At 44.7% G+C, this 26898-nt stretch overlaps 1 protein-coding gene across 8 annotated transcripts in view; it reads right to left on the reverse strand.

Annotated features, from left to right (window-relative positions):
* KIAA0319 (KIAA0319 ortholog) overlaps window positions 1-26898 on the reverse strand; it is a 94318-nt gene that overhangs the window by 22745 nt on the left and 44675 nt on the right. For 7 of the 8 annotated variants that reach the window (XM_059179466.1, XM_059179460.1, XM_059179468.1 and 4 more), the window contains 7 exons: window positions 23373-23565; window positions 20597-20695; window positions 19359-19456; window positions 18194-18281; window positions 16575-16667; window positions 14500-14632; window positions 3710-3938 (listed from right to left, as the gene is read on the reverse strand). In XM_059179466.1, coding sequence (XP_059035449.1) covers window positions 3710-3938; window positions 14500-14632; window positions 16575-16667; window positions 18194-18281; window positions 19359-19456; window positions 20597-20695; window positions 23373-23565 — 933 coding nt within the window. The remainder of the gene's footprint in view (window positions 1-3709; window positions 3939-14499; window positions 14633-16574; window positions 16668-18193; window positions 18282-19358; window positions 19457-20596; window positions 20696-23372; window positions 23566-26898) is intronic. The other variant, XM_059179467.1, reaches the window with a different exon arrangement.

Genomic DNA, 26898 nt, shown 5'->3' on the forward strand with positions numbered 1-26898 from the left:
GTGTGTGCCCCAGGAAAATGCAAACTAAAGGTCGGTGTGTATCCTCCTATGCTGCTGAAGCAATATGAATTGATCTGGACTTTTGGAGGCTCATGTGGCAACATCCAGTGCCATGGTAAATGAGCACACTCTCCCCAGGGATTCTACTTCTAACCACCTATCCTAGAGAATGCCCGTGCACACAGGGGCCTCACACCCGGATGCCGGCAGAAGCCTTGACAGTGGAAACAGTCTAACTGGTCAGTAACAGTGGGGCACCTGGGTGGCTCAGTTAAGTGTCCGATTCTTGATTTTGGCTCAGGTCAGGATCTCAGAGTCATGAGATCAAGCCCTGTGTTGGGCTCCATACTCATCAGGGAATCTGCTTGAGTTTCTCTCTCTCTCTTTAAATAAATGCACGCATGCATATGTACATACATACATACATACATAAGTAAATGTTCATCAACAGGACATGGCCAGACTCACCATAATACACTACAATACTAGTTTGGGGAAAGTTTAAAAGAATAAGGTAGATTTATACATACTGAAATGGAGTGGGACTCCATGCTAGGTGTGGAGCCTACTTAAAGAAAAAAAAATGTCTATAGCTTATAAATAATGAAATGCAAAGATGTCAAAGACATATCAAGCAAAAAGAGAAAGTTTCAGAAAAATGCATATAGGGTGACAGATATTTCTATGCATACATATGCATATACACAGAACACATAGAAAAGATTTTGTAAGGATAAACATTAAACTGATAAAAGTAATCACCTCCATAAGGAGACTGGGGTACGATCAAGGTGTATTTGTACTTTATCAGGAGTTAACTTTTTTTTTAAGATTTTATTTATTTATTTGACAAACCGAGATCACAAGTAGGCAAAGAGGCTGGCAGAGAGAGAGTAGGAAGCAGGCTTCTCACTGAGCAGAGAGCCCGATGCGGGGCTCGATCCCAGAACCCTGGAATCATGATCTGGGTGGTAGGCAGAGGCTTTAACCCACTGAGCCACCCAGGCGCCTAGAAGTTAATTTTTTTTAACTATAAGAAGCAATTCATGAATTACTATTATAAGTAAAAATATTTTTTTCAAACTCTTAAGACAATAAAATTTTTCAATAAGATTTTTTTCAATTGAGTATATAATAGCTACACTTGTCTCCAGGTTAATAACCTTTCCCTTTGTTGCTATTGTGTTGCTGTTGGTAACATTTCCAATTACTGCTTATGTTTGAGATTCATGGCATCATGGAAAGGATTTTTAATTGTAAATCCTATTATTATTTATTTATTTTTAGAAATCCCAAGATTGTCTAAAGATAAATGTATCTGCATATATTTGCTAAAGGTTTTAATGGAAAATTGAAAAAGAAAACTGATAGAAAATCAATTGCGTTATCATAAGGGGAACTTGTGAATCTTGAAATACACGCTTTTAAGAACTTAGAGAAGGTGATTTTCCTTACTTTGAAATAAAGCAAAGTATTTTGCTATGAAAAACTCCATGAAATTATAATTTCCTAGTACTTACTTCACAATTAATATGGTTACATAAATGCTTATGCACACAGTACAGGGAATGTTGTGGCAAATGGGAAGCGGGCAGACTCACACACATCCCCAAACACCCTCAAAGCCACCATACCCTCCAGGTAATAGCAGTGAACTTCCCCCAAGTCTCAGCAGGACGCCCTGCATGATGTTTAGACCAAGACTCCAGTTTACAGAGTCATCTTGGTGACTGCCCCAGCTAATAAAAAGATCACTCCTTTTAACATCATCGTCGATCAGTCACAAGGCAATGACCTTGCTACTGTGGATAATCTTAGAGTGTCTGCTGCAGAAGGGTAGGTGTGGAGCAGCTCAGACACATGTCAGGCAGACATGGATGAATTCTGGGGGGTGAACTTTGGGCACACAATTCTCAAGAACTAAAGGAAAGAAAACTCTGGTTTTTAAAAAATTTTATTTATAAGTAATCTCCACACCCAATGAAGGGCTCTAACGGACAACCTTGAGGATTAAGAGTCACACGCTCTTCCAAATGAGCCAGTCAGGTGCCGCTGGACTATTCTTTTAACCAAGGAAATACAAAATATCCCATCCTTCTGTTTTGCAATCAAAGCCCTCTGAATCAGAATTCGTAGCCCAATAGAAGCAAACAACACATACCACAACCCTTAGGCAGAGGTGGACACTACAACATGGCCCTCAAGTTCCATAAACCCAACCAGTCATTTTAAATTCATCGTAATTGCAAAATACTGTCCAGAAACATCAGAAAGTAAAGTAGGTAAGCGTTCGTGGAATATCTGACTTCATCTAAAATTTTAACAAGAAAACTGATGTTGGACAGATGAGATGGAATTTGGAGAAGTACAAGGTGGCAATATAACATTCTACCTTTTTCCCATTAAACTTCCAAATAATAACCTGAAACTAACATAACGCTGTATGTTACCTGGAATTAAAATACAAAGAAAAGGGGTGCCTGACTGGCTCGGTCAATAGAGCATGAGACTCTTGCTCTTTGAGTCATGAGTTCAAGCCCAGGTGTAGGGCTTAGATATACACAGACACACACACACACACACACACACACACATACACACACATAAAATAACCAAAAAAAGAATAAAATGAAAACTTTCAAATAATAGAACAACTTAAAAATAGCAAGGTGGTTAGCAAAAAAACCCAAATAGTCTGGCCATCACCAAAAGAAGAAGCAAATAGCTTATACACAGTTATGTGCACACATACCACTCATGGCAAAAGTGTCTATGATAGGTAGTATGTCTTTAGACAAATATTTTTAAGATTTGAGCAAATTAAAATTTAGATACTAAAAGCTCTTAAAAAGAAATCACTAGACCCAGAAACTTCTGGATCTATTTTAGAAATGAAGTTTCTAATAATGTGAGAAACAAAATAAGGAAAATTCCCTGATGATAAAGTTTATGTTGGATTATTTCTAAATTTTCTCCTAATAATAAAATAATATTTCTGAAAAAAAAATAATATTATTTCTGTAGCAAATGTTGGGTCAGACTTGCTCCAAACTAGCCTCAAGATCAAGCTATCAACACAGGATCCACTTAGTTTCTATTCTGTGCTAATAGAGAATAGGTGAGGGGGAAGGATGTTCATTTGGAATCTATGACTTTTAGGTGCTCTTCTAACAGCTGTAATCAAACAATCTTATAAAACATATTTTCTGGATCTATACCACGTAACAATAATTTAAGTAGATAGGAAGGTAGATAGATGTGTAAACAGTTTTAAATGGATGGACAGATGTACAGATGGATGGATGGTTGGTTAGATGAGTAGGTAGGTGGATGGGTGGATAGCTAGATCGATGGATGGGTAGTGGGTGGGTGGATGGATGGATGGATGAATGGATGGATGGGTGGTGGGTGAATAGATGGATGGATGGTTGGATAGATTGGTGGGTGGGTGGATGGATGGATGGATGGGTGGGTTCATAGATGGGTAGGTGGGTGGATGAATGGATGGATGGGATGGGTGGGTGGATGGATGGCTAGATGGATGAATGGATGGATGGGTGGGTGGGTGGGCAAGTGGTTGGATAGATGTGTAGGTGGGTGGGCAGATGAATGGATGGATGGATGGGTAGGTAGGTAGATGGGTAGGTGGGTGGGTGGGTGGGTGGATGGACAGACAAGTAAAAGTCTAAAGGCAGGATAGAGAACTTGCCTGCATGTCCACCTCTTTGCTCTCATTCCCTGGACCCAGGGACCACTCATAGAGGACAATCTGGTGATCGTCACTGCTCTGGTTTCCATTCAAAGTGATGGAGTTTTGGGGCAAAGTTATGGTCTGATCTGGTCCTGCATTAGCAACTGGAGGATGGTCCACAGCACTGTTGACTATGAGGGCTGCAGTTGTGGAGTTAGTGGCTCCATCCGAGTCTGCAACAGTCAGTCTACAAAAAGAAGAGGAAGCCATCATGTTCCAAGAAGATGCCAAGTCTTAAGACAAATGGTCCATTTAGTCTGCCCACAATACGTTACTTGGAAAACTCAGCAGAGGTGTAAACAGAAATTTGAGGATGAGACTAAGAAAGAACAGAGCACCTGAGGGTTTTGGTTTTTTAGTTTTTAATCTGCTGCTGTTGGTTTATTTTATTTTTTGCTAGTAATACAGTCACATGATGGAGTTTTCTCTTATATGGGTTCCTGACTAGTCTTGGAGATGCCAGATGAAGAAGTCTTCCTCAACCAACACGGGAGCCTCCCTCTAGTACCTGAGACAAAGAATGTGTTGGGTTTGGGTCCTGCCTTCAGGTCTGAGCACATGGAGACAGTACATCACTCATCAATTTTCATCTACAAAGCTTTTGAATATTTTTATACTTTTCTAGAGGACTTAATACAATCATGTTTTCAGAACACTCCCTACAGACACTCCTTGAGGACCTCCTGTGGTAAACTCACTACTGATGAGGTCACAGATCAGGAAATATGGTCACTTCATCCGTCTGGGGTAAAGATGCCAATTATGAACAGTGATGAATTCTACACAGGTGTTAACAGGAATATGATAATGGAGCTATGGGAAGAACACAGGCCCTATGTGAAGTGAGGTCTGTGCGCGGGGCCTGTGCGTTCTGTGCGTCCCTTTACACTATCCCACATGCTCCATACAACCGAGATCTGAACTCTGGTTCTGGCTCTGACAGCAAACCAAGCATCTGAGAACTCTTCTCTTCAGCCAGGCTGTCAAGACACATCCCGGGCCCCTAAGGGAATTTCTTCATGGTTAAATGGGGGACAGCAGCAGTAGCTTGCCTCAACCAGACGATGAATTAAATAAAAATGAAATGGGGAGGAGTTAAGATGGCATAGGGGTAAGGGTACCTTATGCTTGCCTTGGCACTGGAACACAGCTAGGTAAATATCAAATCATTCTCAACACCCAGGAAATCGATCTGAGGGCTGAGAGAACAAACTGCCCAACAAGAGGGAGAAGAGAGGTCACATCTTGGAAGGTAGGAGGTGCAGAGATGTGATGTGGGGGAGAAAAGAGTCGGGGGTGCTGCAGAGGGTAGGGAGCCCTGATCACAGAATGGGGGGCGAGAGAGAGAGAGCGTGCGCACGCAGCACACAGGGGATTGAACACGAAAAATGCTTCCCCAAAGCCAGTTACTGAGAAAACAAGAGAGGCTGCTTATTGTGAGTTTTTACAATCAACGGAGCTCGAAGACTGAAGTTTTAGAAGTCTGCCTACAGCCTGGGAGCACAGCGGTGCTCCTATGGAGGAGGGCAGAGGCCCAGGAGTGGGCAGTGTGGTCTGAGGACCCCCTGCATCGCACTGGGAGGGACAGCTCCCCTTCTTGGAGTGCATTTGGGGACAAAGTGATGGTGGGTACCACTGCACTGCCCCACTCATTAGCACAGGGGCAGAGGCACCTGCTGATGGCAGCTAACCTGGATGCCAGCTCTTTGCTGTGCTTTATCCTAAACCCCAAGCACCTGTACATTCCTGCAACTGCCCTCCTGGGACAAACCCCTACCAGCCCCAGTGCCCCAAGACCCCCCTCCAGAGGATCATCGTGGGTCCAGGCAGTGCTGAGTCTCAAAAATTTGGAGTTTTGAAACTCTGCCAGGTGCAAGAAGTAAAACATAGAAGCAATGTGCCACTAGGTGGGCAGAGAGCTCTGACGCAGACACGGTGAAGGCAGAGATCTGAGGGACACCTGGCACATGAGGGGAGATTCTTCATTCTTCTGTGTGGGCTTACTGAACAGTGGGGCACAAATTCACCTGTCGGGGACCAAGGGAAAGGGTGGATTCCATTTTTTTCCTCTACCCAACAGCACCACTAGATTTCAGTGAGCAACAGAGTGACCCCCTCCTCATCTCCCACCCCCCCACTGCCAGGGGCGGCTGGAGCCACTTACACAAAGCCCCACCCCCTGCCCTCTGCAGGTGCTTCAATGCTAAGACAAGTATGCCTAAGAGTCAGGGCAACAGGCTTCTCCCGCAGAAAACCAGCACAAATTCCCCACGTGCACCAAGTCCACTGATCAGAGCTCTGCAAAGCTGCAGCTCTAGTGGAAACAGGATCTGGCCTTTTTAAACAAGCAGACCAAAGCATACCTAGTTAAAACTTGACACACACTGGACAAAGTCCAAACACTCCTTAGTGCCGGCAAGGAAAAACTCAGCAGAGGGCTGACCTAAGGGAAAGAGCAGCCAAAATGCAGCTGCAGAGTGCATGTAGCACAGACCAGACACACTTCCTGAAGCACCAGGCCCTGACAGTACATGACCTCTTCTTACAAAGCCATTACTCTCAGGAGCAGGAAACATAACAGGCTTTCCTAACACAAAGAAGAAGATACAGACCTAGCCAAAAATGCCAAGACAGAGGAATTCATCCCAAAAATAAGAACAAAAAAAAGGACACGGCCACAATCTAATCAATATAGATACAAACAATATGCCTGATCCAGAATTGAAAACAAAAATCATAAGGATACTAGCTGGGCTTGAGAAAAGCACAGAATATATCAGGGAATCCCTTACCACAGAGATAAAAGACCTAAAAACTAATCAGGCCAAAATAAAAAATGCTATAACTGAGATGCAAAACTGACTAGATGAAATGACCACAAAGATGGAAAAAGCAGAGGAGAGAATAGGTCACATAAAAGACAAAATTATGGAAAATACTGAAGCTGAAAAGAAGAGGGAAATAAATATATTAAATCATGAATGTAGACATACAGAGCTCAGCAACTCCATGAAGCACAATATCATTTCACATCATAGGAGTCCCCTAAGAAGAAGAGTGGGAAGGGGACACAAGGTTTATCTGAGCAAATTATAGCTGAAAACTCCCCTAATCTGTGGAAAGAAAAAGACATCCGATCCAGGAGGCACAGAGAACTCCCATCAAAATCAACAAGAGCAGGCCAACACTAAGATATATCACAGTAAAATTTGCAAAATACAGAGATAAGGAAAAAATCCTAAAAACAGCAAGGGAAAAGAAATCCCCTAACATATAAGGGAAGACAAATATGGTTAGCAGCAGATCTAACCACAGAAACTTGACAGGCCAGAAGAGAGCAGCATGATACATTCAACATGCTGAATGGGAAAAATACGCAGCCAAGAATACTTTATCCAGCAAGGCTGTCATTCAGCACAGAAGGAGAGGTTAAAGAGTTCCCCACATGAATGAAAACTAAAAGAGTTCATGAACGATAAACCAGACCTACAAGAAATATCAAATGGGACTTTTTTGAGTGGGAAAGAAAGATCAAAAGCAACAGTGGGAAAGAAAGACCAAAAACAACAAAAACTAGAAAGGAGCAGAGAAAATCTCCAGAAACAATGACTCTACAAGTCATTTACTGCATATCTCCCAATAATCACTCTGAATGTAAATGGACTAAATGTTCCAATAAAGAGAAATAGAGTATCAGAATGGATGAAAAACAAGACTCATCTATATACTTTCTATAAGAGACACATTTTAGACCCAAAGACACCTCCAGATTTAAAGTGAGGGGATGGAAAACCATGTATCATGCTAATGGACATCAGAGGAAAGCCAGAGTAGCAATACTTGTATCAGACAAACGAGATTCTAAAACAAAGACTATAACAAGAGATGAAGAAGGGCATTATATCATAATTAAAGGGTCTACCATCAAGAAGATCTAACAACTGTAAATATTAATGATACCAACTTAGGAGCCCCAAATACATATAGCAATTAATAATAAACATAAACTCATTGATAACAATACAATAATAATAGAGCCTTGCCGGCACTAAGTAGTGTTTGGACTTTGTCCACTTAAATCAATGGACAAATAATCTAAGCAGATCAACAAGGAAACAATGGCTTTGAATGACACAGAGAACCACATGTACTTAACAGATATATTCAGAATACTGTATCCTAAAGCAGCAGGATACACATTCGTCTTGAGTGCACATGGAACATTCTCCAGAATAGATCACATACTAGGTCACAAATCAACCCTCAAGAAATACAAGAAGATTGAGATCACACCATGCATATTTTCAGACCACAATACTATGAAACTTAAAGTCAACCACAAGAAAAAATTGGGAAAGACCACAAATACACAGAAGTTAAAGAACATCGTACTAAAGAATGAATGGGATAACCAGGAAATTAAAGAAGAAATAAATAAAATACATGGAAATGAATGAAAATAAAAACATGACAGTCCAAAACCTTTGGGACGTAGCAAAGGCAGTCCTAAGAGGGAAATATATAATAATGCAGGTCTTCCTCTAAGAAGCAAGAAAAATCTCAAATATACAACCTAACTTCACACCTAAAGAACCCAGAAAAGGAAGAGCAAATAAAGCCTAAATCCCCCAAGAGAAGAGAAGTAAAAAGATTAGAGCAGAAATAAATGTTATAGAAACTTAAAACAAGAAAGAAAAAAAGAAAGAAAGAGAAAAAAAAATCAATTAAACCAGGATCTGCTTCTTTGAAATAACTAATAAAATAGATAAACCCCTAGCCAGACTTAACAAAAACAAAAGAGAAAATGTCCAATTAAATAAAATCACAAATGAGAGGGGAGAAATAACAACCAATTCCAAAGAAATACAAAAAAAGTATAAGAGCATGTTGTGAAAAACTATATGCCAACAAACTGAACAACCTGGAAGAAATGGATAAACTCCCAGAAACTTACAAACTACCAAAACTGAAACAGGAAGAAACAGAAAACTTGAACAGACACATAACCAGCAAGGAAATTGAAGCAGTAATCAAAAATCTCCCAACAAAAAAAAATCCAGGCTTCCCAGAGGAATTCTACCAAACATTTAAAGAAGGTTTAATACCTATTCTTCTCAAACTGTTCCAAAAAATAGAAAAAAGAGAAAACTTCCAAACTTACTCTCTGAGGCCAGCATTACCCTGGTAGAAAAACCAGAAAAAGACCCCACTACACAAAAGAACAGGCACTATAAAAGAGAAATCAGCACGCAGACGCTGTCACATTTCTATACAACAATAATGAAGCAGCAGAAAGAGAAATTAAAGAGTCAATACCATTTACAGTTGCAACAAAAACCATAAGATACCTAGTAATAAACCTAACCACCAAATGGGTAAAAGACCTATACTCTGAAAATGATAGAACATATATAAAAGAAATCAAAGATGACAGAAAGAAATGGAAAAACATTCTATGGTCATGGATTGAAAGAACAAATATTTTTAATATGTCTATACTACCCAAAGCAATCTACACATTTAATGCAATCCCCATTAAAATACCACAGCATTTTTCACAGAGCTAGAACAAATAATCCTAAAACTTGTATGGAACCACAAGAGACCCCGAGTAGCCAAAGCATTCTTGAGAAAGGAAAGAAAAGCCTAGTGGCATCACAATTCTGGACTTCAAGCTCTATTACGAAGCTGTAATCATCAAAACAGTATGGTATTGGCACAAAAGCAGACAGATCAGTGGAACAGAATAGAGACCCCAGAAGTGGGTCCTCAACTCTATGGTCCACTAATCTTCAACAAGGCAGGAAAGAATATTGAGTATAAAAGGACAGTCTCTTCAACAAATGGTGGTGTAAAAATTGCCAGCTGCGTGCAGAAGAATGAAACTGGACCACTTTCTTACACCACACACAAAAATAAACTCAAAATGGATGAAACACCTAAATGTGAGATAGGAATCCATCAAAATCCTAGAGAGCACAGGCAGCAACCTCTGTGACCTTGGCCAGAGCAACTTGTCACTAGGCACGTCTCTGGAGGCAAGGGAAACAAAAGCAAAAATGAACTATTGGGATTTCATCAAGATAAAAACTTCTGCACAGCAAAGGAAAAAGTCAACAAGACTAAGAAACCTATGGCATGAAAGAAGATATTTGCAAATGACATATCAGATAAAGGGCTAATATGCAAAATCTATAAAGAACTGATCAAACACCTAAAGAACAAATAATTCAATCAAGAAATGGGCAGAGGACATGAACAGACATTTCAGCAAAGAAGACATCCAGATGGCCAACAGACACATGAAAAAATGCTCCACATCACTCGGCATCAGGGAAATACAAAGCAAAACCACAGTGAGATATCACCCCACACCAGTCAGAATGGCTAAATTTAACAAGTCAGGAAATGACAGATGCTGGCGAGGATGCAGAGAAAGGGGAAACCTCCTACACTGTTGTCGGGAATGCAAGCTGGTGCAACCATTCTGGAAAACAGCATGGAGGTTCCTCAAAAAGTTAAAAATAGAGCTGCCCTATGACCCAGCAACTGCACCTGTGCAACTGTACAGGTATTTATCCAAAGGATACAAAAATACTAATTCAAAGGGGCACATGCACCCCATTGCTTATAGCAATATTATCAACAATAGCCAAATTACGGAAGCAGCCCAAATGTCCACTGGCTGATGAAAGGATAAAGCAGATGTGGTACATACAATGGAATATCACTCAGCCATCAGAAAGGATGAATTCTTGCCACTTGCAATGACATGGATGGAGCTAGAAAGTACTACGCTAAGTTAAATAAGTCAGAGAAAGACAAAATCATATGATTTCACTCCTCTGTGGAATTTAAGAAACAAAACAGATGGACATAGGGGAAGGAAGAAAAAAAAAATTAAGAGAGAGGGAGGCAAACCATGGGGGACTCTGAACTGCAGAGAACAAACTGAGGGTTGCTGGAGGGCAGAATGCGGAGGACGGGGTAACCGGCTGATGGGCATTAAGGAGGGCACGTGACGTAATGAGCACTAGGTGTTACATGTAAGTGATGAATCAATGAATTTTACTCCTAAAACCCATATTACATTATATGTTAGCTAACTAGAATTTAAATAAAATGTTGAAATTTTAAAAAAGAATCAAAAGCACCTCATAAAGTGGGGTGAACATTGGTGAAGTTACAGACTGAATATCTGTGTCCCCCCTGTTTAAATTCTTATGATGAAACCTAATCCCTAATGTGACCGATACTTGGAGTGGGGCCTTCGAGAGGTGATTAGGTCATGAGGGTAGAGAATGGATTAGCGCCCTTGTAAGAGACCTCGGAGACACCCCACCCCTCCTGCCATGTGAGGGCGTAGGGAGAAGCTGGCTACCTGTAAACCAGGAAATGGGCCTTCACCACACACCTAATCCGCCAGCACCTTGATCTTGTACTGCCCAGCCTGCCCTTGTTCTGCCCATGAGAAACAAATTTCTGTCACTTAGAAGCCACCCAATTTACAATATTTTTGTTCTAACAACCCAAACAGACAACGAGTGTACAAGCATCTGTCGGAGCCCCTGCTGCCAGTCCCGCTGCGTACACACCTAGAAGCAAGATTGCAGACACGGTTAATTCCACGGTGGGTGTGTGAGGAGCTGACACGCTACTCTCCACACGGGTGCACCATTTTACCTTCCCACCAGCAGCGCCTAAGGGCTCCCATGACACCACATCCTCACCAACGCTTATTTTCCATGTTTTAAAAATAATGGCCATCCTAATGGGGTAAACTACTTCTTACGCTGAGATTTCGAATAAACCAAAACAAACGTTTTCATGACACATGTACAACGTAAAACACACCAGAGCACCTCTGTGAACTGTTTAGTCAAAGATGAATCCAGTCAGATGCTTGGGAGTTTCTAAACCTACGCAGACTTTGGGAGATTCATAAATATATGGACGCATGGACAGGTGGACTGCTCTGAAACCAGTAGATTCTTCAATGGGTATATGAGACCTTAAAAATATAGTTAAGTCAAAATATGTAGGATGCAATTAACGAGTACTTAGAAGAAAATTAAAGTCTTAAAAGCTTTACAGACATTTAAGAAAGATCTAATATGAATGATCCAAGATTCTACTCTAAGAACTTAGAAGAACAAAGTGAATCAAAAGTTAATAGAAGTAAAGAAATAATAAAGATATGAGCAGAAACCAACAACTTAGAAAGTAGACAAAATTAACACAGCTCTGGTTAGGGGTTTTTTGGAAAGATAAACAAAATTAACAAAATTCATAATGAGATTGAACAGAACAAAGAGATAACATAGGTCACCAATAAAGTAAATGAAAAGGGGGTTATCACCACAGATCTAATGGGTATGAAAGGATAATACGAAAATACTATAAAACCCTTTGTGCCAACAAATTTGACAAATTAGATGGAACAAATTTCTTGCAAAATACAACTTACCAAAAACCTACACAAGAAAAAAAAAGCAACAGAAAATATAAATAGCCATACAACTATTTTAAAAATTGCATTTCCTATCCAAAACTTTCCCGGAAAGAAAACTCCAGACGCAGTGATTTCACTGGGAATTCTGTCAGACATTCAAGGAAGAAACACTACCAGCTGTTCACAAATGTTTCAGAAAGTAGAAGAGGATCGATCACTGGTCGCCTTGTCTCATTAGGCCAGTGTGATCCTCATACCCAAAGTTGACAGACATTGCAAAAAAAGAGAGAGAACGGCATTAACCAATATCTCTCATGTACACAAAAAATCCTTACCAAAATATTAGCAAATTTAATCCAATGCTATATAAAAAGGATATCATGAGCAAATACCATTTACCCCATGAATGCAAAGTTGATTAAACATTCAAAAATACCACACAACACATAAAAGTAACTCAAAAGACATCACAGATCTAAATATAAAAACCGAGAACTATAGAAGTTCTACAAAAAAACATAGGAGGAAATCTTTACTATCTTAGGACAGGCAAAGATTACTTAATTAGAACACAAAAAGCATGAAAAAGAAAAAAAACTGATGAATTAGACTTCATCAAAACATAAAATTCCTGCTCTTTTGAAGATTAAGAAAATACAGTTGATCTTAGCCAAAAGGTTGAGAAGCTATTGAAACATTAAAAAATTAAAATAAAAAATCACATACTGGCAGGAAATATCCACAACACATATATAAAATAATGAGCTTGTTTCAGAATGTATAAAGACTTGGGACGCCTGGGAGGCTCAGCCGATTAAGCCTCTGCCTTTGGCTAAGGTTATGAGCCCAGAGCGCTGGGATCGAGCCACATGCTGGGCTCCCTGCTCAGCAGGAAGACATCTTCTTCCTCTCCCTCTGCTGCTGCTTCCCCTACTTGTGTGCACAATCTCTCTGTGTCAAATAAATAAATAAAAACCTTTAAAAAAGAAATGTATAAAGACTCTTAAAACAATGCAATTTTTTAAATAAAGAAAGGAGGGGCACCTGGTGGCTCAGTTGATGGAGCATGTGCGATCCTTAGCCTTAGGGTTATGAGTTTGAGCTCCATGTTGAGGCAGTTCACTTAAAAAAATAAAGGGAACATTTAAAAAAATAAAATAGGAAAGGGATACTTCACAAAATAAATATATGAATGACCAGTAAGCAGCTGAAAATATGCTTAATATCATTTGTCATCAGGAAAATGCAAATTAAAACCATAATGAGATACTACCACTCATTAAATTAAATAAAATTAAAAAGACTGACTAGAGCAAGTATTGGTGAGGACGTGGACACTGGAACGTTCATATACTGAAGGTGGGAATGTACTTTGGTGCACCCACCTTGGGAAAGAGTTTGGCAATTTCTTAGAACACAAACTCACCTTAGAACCGGACCTTCCCACTACTCCACAATTTACCCCACAAAAATGAAAATATCTGTCCATGTGAAGACTTAAAGGTCAGTGGCAGCTTTATTTGTAGTAGTTTGAAGCTGCAAACAGCCCAGATGTCCATACTGGTTGGAAGGATAAGTAAATTGTGGCACCCACAGATAGGAATAGTGCTCCGCAATAAACAGGAACAGACTCGATAGAGACAACACAAATGAATCGCAATCATTTGCAGAGGGGAAGACAACACGGGTAAAAAGGAGTACATATCACATGATTCCATTTATGTAAAATTCTAGACAGTACAAAATAATTTAAACTGACAGAAAGCAGTTCGGGGTTGCCCAAGGACAGAGTGGAGAGAGAGACGGAAACCCAAGGGGCATGAGACTTCCAGGTTGAGGGACATGTTTCTTATCTTGTGATGATGGTTATCCTCATGTCAAAACTCATCAAGTATTATACCTTAAACATGCACATTTTATTACACTTCAGTTGTATCTTTAAAAGTTATGAAAAGAAAAAGATTAAGAAACACATGAATCATACAACCCTGCCTCACTTTGAAGATACACAATTTCTGTCACATAACATCACAGCAAAAAGATGCCATCCATGGACATTCCTGACAACCAAAACCAGATGTTTGCAACAAACAGGCACTTCTAATCCAGAGTCATCCACGAGCATGTCAGTTGAAAGTGGGTGTCAACCAAAACTCCCAAGGAAACTCCAAGGTCAAGAGGCCTTGACCTCTTGGTCACAATGAAAAGAAGCCCAGCGTAGGGTAGAGGCATCAGTTTAAGCAAACAGCCACAACACAAGTTTGGAAAGCACAGCAAAGGTAGGGAAACCACTTGCCTGAAAGTGTAGTTTCCGGGGATGAGGTTAGACAGACGGAGTACAGGGGAGTCAGCTGGGGTCTTCTCCTCTCGGGAGGGGCCACTAATTTCTTCCCAGCGATAACTCACGATTTTAGTGTCATCTGTACTTTCTAGAAAGATTTAAAAATAAGTGAAGGCTAATCATATGATCTCTCCGATATGAGGAATTTGAGAGTCAGGGCAGGGGGATGTGGGGCGTAGGAAAGAATAAAATGAAACAAGATGGAATCAGGAGGGAGACAAACCATAAGAGACTCTTAATCTCACAAAACACACTGAGGGTTGCTTGGGGGCTGGGGGGCTAGGGATAGAGTGGCTGGGCTGATGGACACTGGGGAGGGTGTGTGCTATGGTGAGTGCTGTGAACTGTGTAAGCTTGATGATTCACAGACCTGTACCCCTGGGGCTAGTAATACATTGAATGTTAATAAAAATAATTTAAAAAATAAGTGAAGGCTAGAATGAAATGCAACAACAGTTAAACATAAATTTTGTAATTTATCAACTTCATGCTTAAATTTGTTTTTGCATGAAATTATCTAATTACATAGATAGTTCTCCCTAAACTGTCATCACTATATTCCTCCTGAATTTCCATCAGACTTGAGTGAGGCTGTTTTCATTCAGTTGTGAACTAAAACAAAAAAACAAAAACAAAACAAAAAACAAAAGCCACAGTGCCAGGCGCTCTTGCTTTTTTAAGGAGTCAAGCAGATGTCCCACACTGAAATGCTACTTCTACCCATCTCAACAACGTATGTGATAACTTTCTAGCATTTCCCAAAGATATCTGAACTGACAGACTGATAAAGAATTAAGAGATGTGGGGTGCCTGGGTGGCACAGTGGGTAAAGCCTCTGCCCTTGGCTCAGGTCATGATCTCAGGGTCCTGGAATTGAGTCCTGCATCAGGCTCTCTGCTCAGCAGGGAGCCTGCTTCCCCCTCTCTCTCTACCTGCCTGCTTGTGATCTCTGTCTGTCAAACAGATAAATAAAATCTCTAAGAAAAAAAAGAATTAAGAGATGCTTACATATAAATATAATACACCTTTCCTACCGACATCATTAAAGTGTAAATCCACAGAAAAGGAATATCCACAAGAAAACTTCCCATTTCCGCTTTAGGAGAGAGCAAAAAAGGAGTGTTACACAGAGTCACAGAGACAGAGCTGGAAGGGAGTCAGCTGCATCTAACTCAGTTAAAGAACAAACTAGTTCAAGTGACAGATTAATCATCACAGTTTCCTGTACCTAAACCGTCCAGCATTAGAGAAATCAAAACATGCTACACTTCCTCATGTAAATATTTTCATCTAAACTATGCTTTGTTTCCATGCTGTAAGGAGGAAATGTAAGGAGGCTCTTTATATCTGAATGGGCGCAGATGATCACGTCAGTGTGACTTCTGTGTGTCTGCAGACTGAGAAGCGGAGCAGCCCCAGCAGTGGACAGGTACCTTTCTCCTACTGACCAATGCAACTACTCTGCATGCCACAGGGTGTGGTAGTAGCTTTGTGGTTAAATGTACATGAATGCAAAGACCAGGTACACTGAGATTGAACATATCTTGTGATACACGGTCATAGATCTGCATCTGTCTATACTAACATACTGTCAAACACAGGGAGTGTTTTCATCCACTCTCATGTGCATGGACGCCAGGAGTCAGACGCAGCCCCTCGCACACAGAGGAGAAGGAATGATGTCCGACTGAAGGAACAAGCACTGCCCACCCTAGACGAAGGCAACCATTCTTCTGTTTAAGTGATTTTCCCGTTGTTCATCACATATACCTCATTAAAAGGAGATTCTCTAAGAATTGCTTTACTTCCAGATCAACAGCTAGGCCCTGAAGTCTCCATGGACGGCTGGGACACTGCTGACTGCAAGGTGAGCACGGGGCAGGGGCTGTGACGAAGGGGCCCAAGGGCTGTGAGCCACACGCCCAATGACAGAGACGCCCCTGCGTCCGCACGGGTGTGTGAGCCCTCCCAGCACCATGAAACCTTGCAGCATGCAGGGCAGAGAAGCCCTGAGTGTCACAGATACCCACGGCTGCCATCAATGAAGGCTGACGTCAGAGGCAGGGTGAGTGCTTGCGTCTGGGGAGACACCACCGCGGTAGGGGGCAGGTTGACTCTTCTGGCTGTGTGGGAGAGAAAAGGACACTGACTGAGCACAGATCATAACCCTGTTAAATCATCTGCGTTTTAGAAGTTGGTTATAGGGGCACCTGGGTGGCTCAGTGGGTTAAGCCTCTGCCTTGGCTCAGGTCATGATCTCAGGGTCCTGGGATCGAGCCCCGCATTGGAAGATCTGCTCAGCAGGGAGCCTGATACCCCCCTCCCCCCTGCCTCTCTGCCTACTTGTGATCTTGCTCTCTCTGTCAAATAAATAAAATCTTTTTAAAAATAAATAAAATAAAATAAATAGCAGTTGGTTTTAAACATCCTGTAAGAAGGTTTGTCCTGGGGCGCCTGGGTGGCTCAGTCGCTTAAACATCTGCCTTAGGTTCGGGTCATGATCCCGGGGTCCCAGGATCGAGTCTGCATGGGGCTTCCCATTCCGCAAGGAGTCTGCTCCTCCCTCTGCCCAGTCTCTCTTGCGCTTTCACTCTCTCTCTCTCTCAAATAAATAAAATCTTTGTTTTCTATTTTATCTTATTTTATTGTACTTATTTGTCAGAGTGAGCACACACAGAGGGAAGGGGTTAGGGGAGAGGAACAAACAGACTCCTTGCTGAGCAGGGAGCCTGATGTGGAACTCGATCCCAGGACCCTGGGACCAAGACCTGAGCTGAAGGCAGACGCTTAACCGACTAAGCCATACAGGCGTCCCAATAAATAAAATCTTAAAAAAAAAGAAGAAGAAGAAAGAAAAAGGCATTTATCCTACAGACCTCAACTGTGGAGATTATTTCCCAAAGTTCTGGAACCTTCCTGTTAAGTTTTAGGGGCTTGTCTGAAGATTTACATTTCCGCAGGCAAGCGCAGGCTCGGGGCCGTGGGTATTAATAACGCAGGTGCCATCACAGACCATGAGTGGTAGCTGTAGGCGAGGAGTGGAGTACGGTTCCAGCTCCTGCAGCCGTCACCTGGGGCTTAACTCTTCGACCGCAGGTCCCCCCACCCCACCCCAAAACCGCGCTCCGCCCGAGAAAGTGCTCAGGCGGAATGTGCAAAGCCCGAGGGCTGGCTGGGAGACAGAGCAGGCAGAGCGTGGGCCTCCTCGGGTGTGCAGGCTGTGCAGGCTGTGCCCACCCGGACTAAGGGCCCCTGTGTCTAGTTCATACAAATGCGCTGCCCTGTGGGCGGGCCACGGCCTGAGTGCTCACTGCCCCGGGGCGGGGGGGGGGGGTGCTCAGCTGACGGAGTCTGAAAGCCGCACCGCACCCCTGCGGAAGGCAAGGCTGGGTCACTGGGAAGGGAAACAGAGGCAGCCGCAGAGAAGGCAAAGGGCCCGCAGATCGCTACCCTCAGGCCAGCGGTAACCTGGCAACCTGGACCAGCAGGGTTAAGCAAGGACTAAGAATTACACAGAACTCAGAAAGGAAAACAAAAGAGCAAAGGAGAATCCAAATATAAGAATTGGAAATAGATTGCGAAGTTATTCGGGCACCCGGAATGGAGATGAAGCCGCACAGCACGAGGCCATCCTCTGCCGCAGGCTTACCTGGCTTAACGGTGACATTGACAAATCCTTCTCCAAAGGCACTGTCACTAGAAACTGCTACTTTGAAGGCATAAAGTCCTGCCGACAGCTGCAACACACAGAAAGTGACGCAGGTGAACACGCGAAAGACAGGACAGGTCCGCGGCCTAGGAAGTCCGAACACCTCGCAGCAGCCATTGTCCCGGGAGCAGAGCGCAGGGGCTGGGGTGTGTCCCCTCGGGGCCGTGCACACACTGCCCCCGGCTCGAAGATCACCCAGAAAGGCCCGCGGCCTCGTCACAGTCGCTCAGGGGCCAGAGGAGCCGAGGGCAACAGCTGGTGAACTCGTGTGCTTGGCAGTCAGTGGTCTGGGTGCCACACTCGGGGCAGCCGGGCTCCGTGACGCGGGGAGAGGGGAGCTCCCGCTGCCCCCACCGCTGTGTGGCCTCGGGAACAGAGAAGAGATAATCATCGGGTGGGAAACCAGACCCCGGCACCTCAGTCAGTTTATTCAACCTCCTGGGCCAGGAGGGGGCGGGTTTCTTCAGGGAGGGGCTGACCTCCTGGAGCAGCATCTCACAGGGAGTTCGTGAGCTGGGATGGGATCACTGGCAGCTCAGAAATGTGCCTGCTTGGGAAGCAGAGAAAACCGGAATGTCTCCACCACTGCAAAGAACAGGGCTGGGGCATCTGAGGGGCTCAGTCAGAGAAGCGTCTGCCTTCAGCGCAGGTCAGGATCTCAGGGTTCTGGGATGGAGCCCCGGGTCGGGCTCCCTGCTCAGTGGGGAGTCTCCTTCTCCCTCTCCCTTTGCCCCTCCCCTCTGCTCACGCGCTCTCTCTTGCTCTCTCTGATAAATAAATAAAATCTTTGAAATTTAAAAAAAGAAAGAGAGAGAGAGAACTAGAGAGAATGGGACTTGGAAGGCAGCCTTTGCAGCCTCACCCGAGACCCCTGGGCACACCTGGCCGCTTTTCTCCAAGCCGATACCCAAGTCACTCAAGTCAACTCCAGCTAGCTGGAAATCTCCTGTCCTCCTCTCGCTCTGTCTGTCTACACGGTTGGAACTTCATTCATTTATCACCTTCTTCTGACCTTAGTCCTAAAACAAATTTCAGGTTCGACAGCTAAAGCGGTAACAGAGTTCTCTGGGGGGACCTCAGGGACAACCAGTGTCCAGTTACTCACGTGAGAGAGATTAAGAGTTTGCGTGTGTCTGTCTTTTATTTCATCTTGGTAGTCTCCAGGGTGGCTTACTAAACTCCATTCATAGCTGTAGGTGGTTTCTGAGAGCGAAAAAAGAAATAAGAGTAGTCACAGATTCGGAAAGGTCGCTGTAGGCCATCTGGAGGGAAAAGGCGGGCAGCCCCGACTCCGGCAGGAGGGGAACCGAGACTCTGAACGCGGCCGTCCGCGCTCATCCTGGTAAGGGAGAGCAAGGCTTCCTATCCTTTTAAGGTAAAATTCCTGTTTCATTAGAAGAACATACAGCTAATGGAAAACTCATGAAATGCAGGAAGTGAAAAAAAGAAAATCGTGTCCCCGATCTCACACGCAGCATTTGACAGCTTTCCTTTCAGGGTGACTGTCTACACGGACACTTCCACACAGTGTAACCCACTGTACTTCTCCTCCTTTTAATGAAAGGCAAGGAGATCTCCATTTGTAGCGTCTGTTGCGGGGGTTTAAGGACACGAACACGGACTAAGCCTCCTGCATGAAGATGGAGCTGTCTCCCCACGACACTAGCAGTTCAGGGGGGAAGGGCCTCAGCCAACGGCTTTCAAGGCAAATGCCAAATGCCACCTCTGCGCTGAGGCCGCCCATATGTGACTGGGGGGACGCGAAGGAACAAGGCTGGATGAGAAGCGTTCAACAGGACAAGAGCGAACATACCCTAAGAAAGAATACCTCGGATGGGTCAGGGCACAGCACCCATGTTTGCTGAAGGGGAGAGCGTTGCTCAAGCTGAAGAAAGGGCATTTTGAGCAACGTGTTTTGTAGAGCTGCGTGGGGTGTCCTGAGAACCTCAGAGCCCCGTGGGCAGCGCTGTCCCATCTGTCAGCAGAGCTCCGGGCACACTGCCCGTCTCCTCACGGTGCAATCTTCCCAGCTGCAGGGGATCACCGCAGGTCACACTCCGGGACGGGGACATCCCTCCTGCTCTAACACGCCCCTTGCCTCGCATCCTCAGCAACGCGTGACTTTGCGTCCTGACCGACGAAGGCTCGTTCCTGGGGTCCGTTCCCACGTTTCCCCCCCACTTGCAGCTCCTTCCGTAGGGTCGAGTGCTTATGAGCACCGAAGCCTCGTCCGCACCCTCTGGCCCTTGGTGGCGACCTCTTGCCGCGCTGCTGTGAGTAACCCTCGAAGACGGGCGGAGGCTGCCCCGGCTCCGCTGTCACCGAGGGGAAGCAAGCTCTCACCTGCAGGCGGCGCGGGCACGACAGAAGCCTTCAGGTCCACCTCGTGCTCCGGCAAAGTCACGATTCGATTCTCGCCGGCCCACACCGAGAGTTCTTTCACTGCAAGTTGATTGGAAAGAGTACAGTCCTTTACACACAATAATGATGTTATATTACCGCCCGACGACAGATGTGTCACTTATTTACTCATTTTTTTAAGATTTTATTTATTCACGAGAGACAGCGAGGAGAGGCAGAGGGAGCAGCAGCTCCCCACTGAGCAGGCAGCCTGACCTGGGGCTCAATCCCAGAACACAGAACACTGAGATCATTTCCTGAGCTGAAGATAGATGCTTAACTAACTAAGCCACCCAGGTGCCCCTAGATTTTTTTTTAGATAAGATAAACAGAACATATTTTTGTAATCGTTCTCTCTCTGATTTTATCTAAGACATAACCTTCCTCTGGCTAGTCACCATACCATGACCTATATTCCATCGCAGGCCAGATTTTGTCAATTTTCATTCACCCACGGGCACTGACATGGTGAAGAAAGTATGATTTAGGTTGACTGAGCACAGTGCTGGGAAACAAGGGTCCTGTGTGGGTTGACTCTCTTTTCTCACTTACCGTCAGCACTTCTTGACTCCCTGGTATGTGCTATTTTTATTTAAAAACTGAGTGTAATCGTGTTTCTCTATCATAAGTCACACGCTGTTCATTTCTGACAGTGGCCTCGTGAATTACCACTGACACCTTTGCTTTTGGAAGCTTTCCAAGAGAAAACCCAGTCAGCCTCCATAAAAAGGTGATTCTAGCTCAGGCCATGGGCCATTCATGCTCGTCCAAAGCACTTACCATGAAAACACCCCTCAGGACCACATTCATTCTCCTTCCCTAGAAGCAGCAGGACACTGCTATGTTCAGTTGGCTTCAGTCTCGCTTATGAAATGCAGTTGAGACATGTCAAGACATTACCCAGAGAAAAGCAGAGTTTTGCTTTGGTTTCTTCTGTTTTTTAAGCGGAGTACTCAAGACGTCCCAGCTCCTTGGAGATGCTGGGGAGCCAGGTGGCTCGCTTAAGCCTGCTCCTGTTCTCACAGTCGGTACCCTGTCCTTCCAGTACCTTCCTAGGCCAGCGGCAGGGGCCTCCTGGGTGTCTCGGGCTCCTTTCTCCCAACTCTTTGCCTTGAAATTCAGCAACTGTGGACCCAGAGGGGACACTGGTCCAACCTATCATTTTACAAGCCCTATAAAGGTCAAGTAATTGCTCAAAGTTATACAAATAGTTAACAATAAGAGATCCACCACTAATTAATTTAAATGTATTTATTTCAACAAACACACATACCAGATTACACTGTGCCAAGCTCGGCTCCAAGGACTTTAAAATGATCACTTCTTCTGAGCTTGTAACACCTCCCTGAACAGGTCCTATGAGAACCCAAGGATCCTACTTCCCAGGCTGGTTTCCTTCTCCCTAATCACCACACAGCCTCTCTTCTGCTATTCCCTTTCTCTGTACCCTAGCTCAGGATCAAAGTAAATCAACACGGCAGAGAGGGTCATCCCCACAGAACGGCTTGGGAAGCAGGTCTCCAGCATCGCCTTCGTTAGTAACTCTAACGGGAGCTCCACAGTGCTGCCCATGGTCTCTGCGAGCCCTGGCTCTTTCATGACACCTTCCTACATGGAAATCTTGCTCCTTCCCTCAGCCCATGCCCTCCTCCTCATGTCCGGCCTCTCTGGCAAGACCACTCAGCCAGCTCAGCAGACTCCTTCTGGCACTCCGGCTCCTGATGTAATGACGTCTTCCAAGTTCCTGCCCAGGCCTCTCTCGAGCTCTCCCACCACCATGCCCGGAAGGTCCCACGTGTGCCCTAAGCCTTCAGTCATCACCCCTGTGCTGATGACGCCTGGTCCTCCATCTTCAGCCCGCTGCTCATCTAGCTTCCGCTCCCACACACTCCCTGATCTCAGAGTCCTGGGGTCCGGCCAGTGAGCCCCTCACCAAATCCTAGTGATTCCAGCCCCATGAGAGCTCTTCGGGCTGCTTTTTTCTCCCTGTCCTTGTGACCACTCCCCCCCACCCCCGGTCCTAATGGATCTTCTTGTCTCCAATCAACTCCATGTTATTTTCTTGAAAACAAATCTTATTATTTCATTTTCCTGCTTAAACTCATTCAGAGATTGCCCACACTTACCCGATAAAGCATAAATTCCTTAGTACACATTACAGGTCTTTCCAAGTCTTACCCTGCTCACCACTCCGGATGCACACTGTGCCCTTCCCTCTCACTCACACGCCCAGCTCCAGCCAGACTGACCTCCTGACAGCGCTCCCAAAAATGTTCCAGTGCCCCGCGCTCGGTGGGTTCCCACCCACTAGAACCATCATTATTGCTTTAACACATCGCTGCCCTGTCCCAAACACCATGCCAACCCCATGTCAGCTGGCTTGTTCTATCCAGCGTCACTGCCTCTGGAAAGGCTTTCCTGGCCCTTCTGGAAGGTCAGGCGGGGCGTCTCCCTCCGCCCCCATCACACCTGACACAGCACTTACCACAGGATGTGAAAACCAGCTATTCGCCTGTCACTCGCATTTGCTGCCTTACAGATCACTGAGGGAAAAGACAAAGTTCGTGTTTTCGTGGCTGGTGTGGAGCACTGTTTCTAGCACAGGAGACAGGCTTGTCGACGCGCTGGGAGGGAACGAGCGAACCTTAACTGTCGCCCTAGTGTAATTCAACAGCATGGTTTGCTACTTTTCTTCCAGCTGTATTGTTCCCACAGTTACCTGTCTGGGGAGCAGTGGTCGGAGATGCAGGTTGCTCTGACGGGGAGGGCTCAGCAGGGGTGAGGCTAGCGGGACGGGTTGGGGCGCCATGATCCGGGCTCCTTGTGGGGACTGTGAGAAGTGGGCTCTCCTCTGTGGAGGCTGGGCTGAACTCCAGTCTGGCTGGAGAAGGATGACGGGAAGGCATTAGAACCTAGGAGATGAATCACAAAGACAAACTGTTAAGAAAGAAAGAAAAAACAAAAACAAAAACAAAATAATAAAATGGTTGACCTCGTTGAGCAACACAATGTCACGGACCTTTTATATAAATGGTTTTCAAAATACCATGTCTACTATCACAGAATGTTAGAACTCTAGACCATCTCTGTCTTTTTTAAAAAAAGATTAATTTATGAGACAGAACAAGTGTATGTGCATGTGTGTGTGCATGGGGGTGGGGAGAAGAGAAAGAATCTCTAGTAGATTCCCCACTGAGTGCAGAGCCTGACACAGGGCTCGATCTCGGGACCCTGAGATCATGACCTGAGCTGAAACCAAGAGGTGGATGCTTAACTGACTGAGCCCCCCAGGCATCCCTAGACCAACTCCTTCAAATATTCTCTCTGCTATCTATTTTAAAAAATGTAAGAAAACTGTGGGGTAGACAGTTATTACAAGTGAATATACACAGGCAATCACTCGAGATGAAAGAGAGAAAATAACTGTGGTGGGCTTCTAAACTAGGCAGTAAGGCAAAAACTGAAGGCAATCTGGTAATTCAACAACCAGGCTTCTAGAGTAAATAATCTCTATTTGTACCCTCTATTGTGTATAAACTGTAACTGGAAGTTATAGTTCTAGTTAGCCAACTTAGAAGGTTTTTTTTTTAAAGATTTATTTAATTATTTGAGTGGGGGAGGGACAGCGGGAGAGAGAGAGAAGCAGATTCCACTAAGCATAGAGCCTGATGCGGGGCTCAATCCCACAACCCAACATCATGACCTGAGCTGAAACCTAGTGTCAGACACTTAACTGACTAAGCCACCCAGGCACCCCAGCTAACTTAGAGTTTTTAAATTATATACGATGTGCCTGAGAGGAAAGTTTTATCATAGGATAATAAAATGCTTCTGAGCTGCATCTGTCAGGGACCACAGGGCTAAGGAAGTGGAAGTCAGGCTAGGAACGCACGAGACCCAGGGGGGAAGGTGTGACGAGAAGTCACAGAGAGCAGAGCTCTAAGTCCGACGTGCACCAGGGAAGGGGCCAGTGGTGTCCACAGAAATCGCATGCTGGTGACCCTGCTGCAGCTGAGGGACGTGCGGACCCAGCACACCTCCTGTGACTGGACACCTGGTCACTGGCGTCACTGCGAATATTCACTGGTTACCAGACACCGTGGCTCCTAAAGCGCCAGGTAGGACCAGACAACTGGTAAAACCGTCCACAGCAAATTCCGGGAACAACGGAACCCTGAGTAAGGTAGGAGGGCCCACAGTGACCCCCCAACCCCCAGCTGAATAGACAGGTTCCAAGGCGACCCACCCAGAAACATCCATAAGGCCAGGTAACCAGCAGGCTACGAACACATGAACACGGGTACCAGAAAGGGAAAATTGCATCCGTCCCCACACCTCCCCATGCCCTCCCCACCCTCCCCCGTAGCTACAGCCCCTTGCACTGGCTCTTGGCAGACCACACTGCTTGGCTGCCCTGCCCCCTGCTCCCCTGCAGGGCATTCAGTAAACATCCACCCCCTCTGCTCTGCTCGTGTGACTTCGTCCCTGCCCAGGCCCTGGCCTCCACCGGACCAGCCTGCTCCACTTTGGTGGCCCCCCCATCCAATCGGGAGACCCCACAGCCTCTGTAAAGATAAACCAGTTCTGTTTAGTTTTAGAGAGTCCTGAAAAATTACCACCAACTTGAAATAAAGAACGGAGTCCGCAGACAGTGGAGGGAAACATTAAGGTACCTCTCGAAGGGTTCACAGCCACCACCAGGTCATGGCTGAGGGGACAAGTCCACTCCTGCCTCCAGTGCAGACCACTTCCTTCCTGCTTATGGCGCCTCCCTAGGCTGGAAGACCTCGCCAGTTCCTCACGCACTCCTGGGCCGTCTCCGTGACCTCCACACAGAGCTCCTGACTAGGCCAACAGCACGCAGGTCCTCCTTGACGTATGCCACCCAAAGAAAACGGATTCTCTGTGGAAGCAGTGGGTACCCCCACCCCCCATTTCGATTTCGGCCTTCGGCTTATAGCCTGGCCCCAACAACAAGAGTCTCAAATGCCCCATTTCTTTTTTCTATTCTTAATTACTTACTTTTTAAAAAGATTTTATTTATTTGACATAGATCACAAACAGGCAGAAAGGCAGGCAGAGACAGAGAGGGAAGCAGGCTCCCCACCGAGGGGAGCCCAAGATTGAGCCCACGAGGGGCTCAATCCCAGGACCCCGAGATCATGACCTGAGCCGAAGGCAGAGGCTTTAACCCACTGAGGCACCCAGGGGCCCCTCTTAATTACTTTCTAAACAACTTCTTGTGCAGGTGTCTGTCTGATCTTGCCTACTTAAAAACAAAACTGCAGGAAATATCATTTATCCTCTACAAATTTAATCTGCATTTGTTTCAAAGTTCTTGAATATGTTCTATTTGGTCACACTATTTTAGGAATAATGCTGCTACGTGTCCTTGTATGCACAAATGTTTTCAATCCTATTGCGTAAAGACTTAGAGGTTGAATGGCTGGGTCATACAGTGACTCTAGGTTTATCTTTTTTTTTTTTTTTAAGGTTTTTGTTTGTTTTGTTTTGTTTTAGAGACAGAGAGAGCGGATGGGCTGCATCTGTGGTCCTGTGGTCCCTGACAGATGCAGCAGAGGCTGAGCAAGGTGGAGGGAGACGGAATCAGAATCCTAAGCAGAATCCAGGCTCAGCATAGGGCCTCTGGTGGGGCTTGATCTTACTACCTTGAGATCAGGATATTCGGCCAACTGAGCTGCCTGGGTGCCCCATTAAGTTTATCTTCCTGAAGAACTGCTGGATGACTTCCCAAGGGCCTGTACCATTTTATTCTCCCAGCAGTGCCTGAGTGTTCTCATTTCTCCATCCTTACTAATACTTGTTCTTTTTCTTTTAAATTCTAGCTACCCAGGGGAAGGGGTATCTCACTGTGGCTCTAATTTGCATTTTCCTAAAGATCAATGATGTTAAGGTAATTAAATAAGGAAGCCATTCTACTGAAGACAAGGAGAGATGTTGGAGGTGGGGGGCAAGGTAGGGATCTAAATTCAGTTTTTGTACCAGAATATCCAGTTGTCCTAGTACTGTCTGTTGAAAAGACTATTCTTTACCCCATGGAATTTTCTGGGGACCTTTATTTAATACAATTGTGTTATTTTAAATATTTTTTTGGTGAGAGAAATCTTTGTTTTTGTCATTAATTCCAAACTTCCTACTTTAGGAGAATAAAATTATATTTCTTATGCTGCAGATCTAATGTTTATCAACACTAATTCAAGGATTATTTACAACTCCTTTCAGTT

Source organism: Mustela lutreola, chromosome 6 (assembly GCF_030435805.1).
Source record: "Mustela lutreola isolate mMusLut2 chromosome 6, mMusLut2.pri, whole genome shotgun sequence".
Lineage (NCBI taxonomy): Eukaryota > Metazoa > Chordata > Mammalia > Carnivora > Mustelidae > Mustela > Mustela lutreola.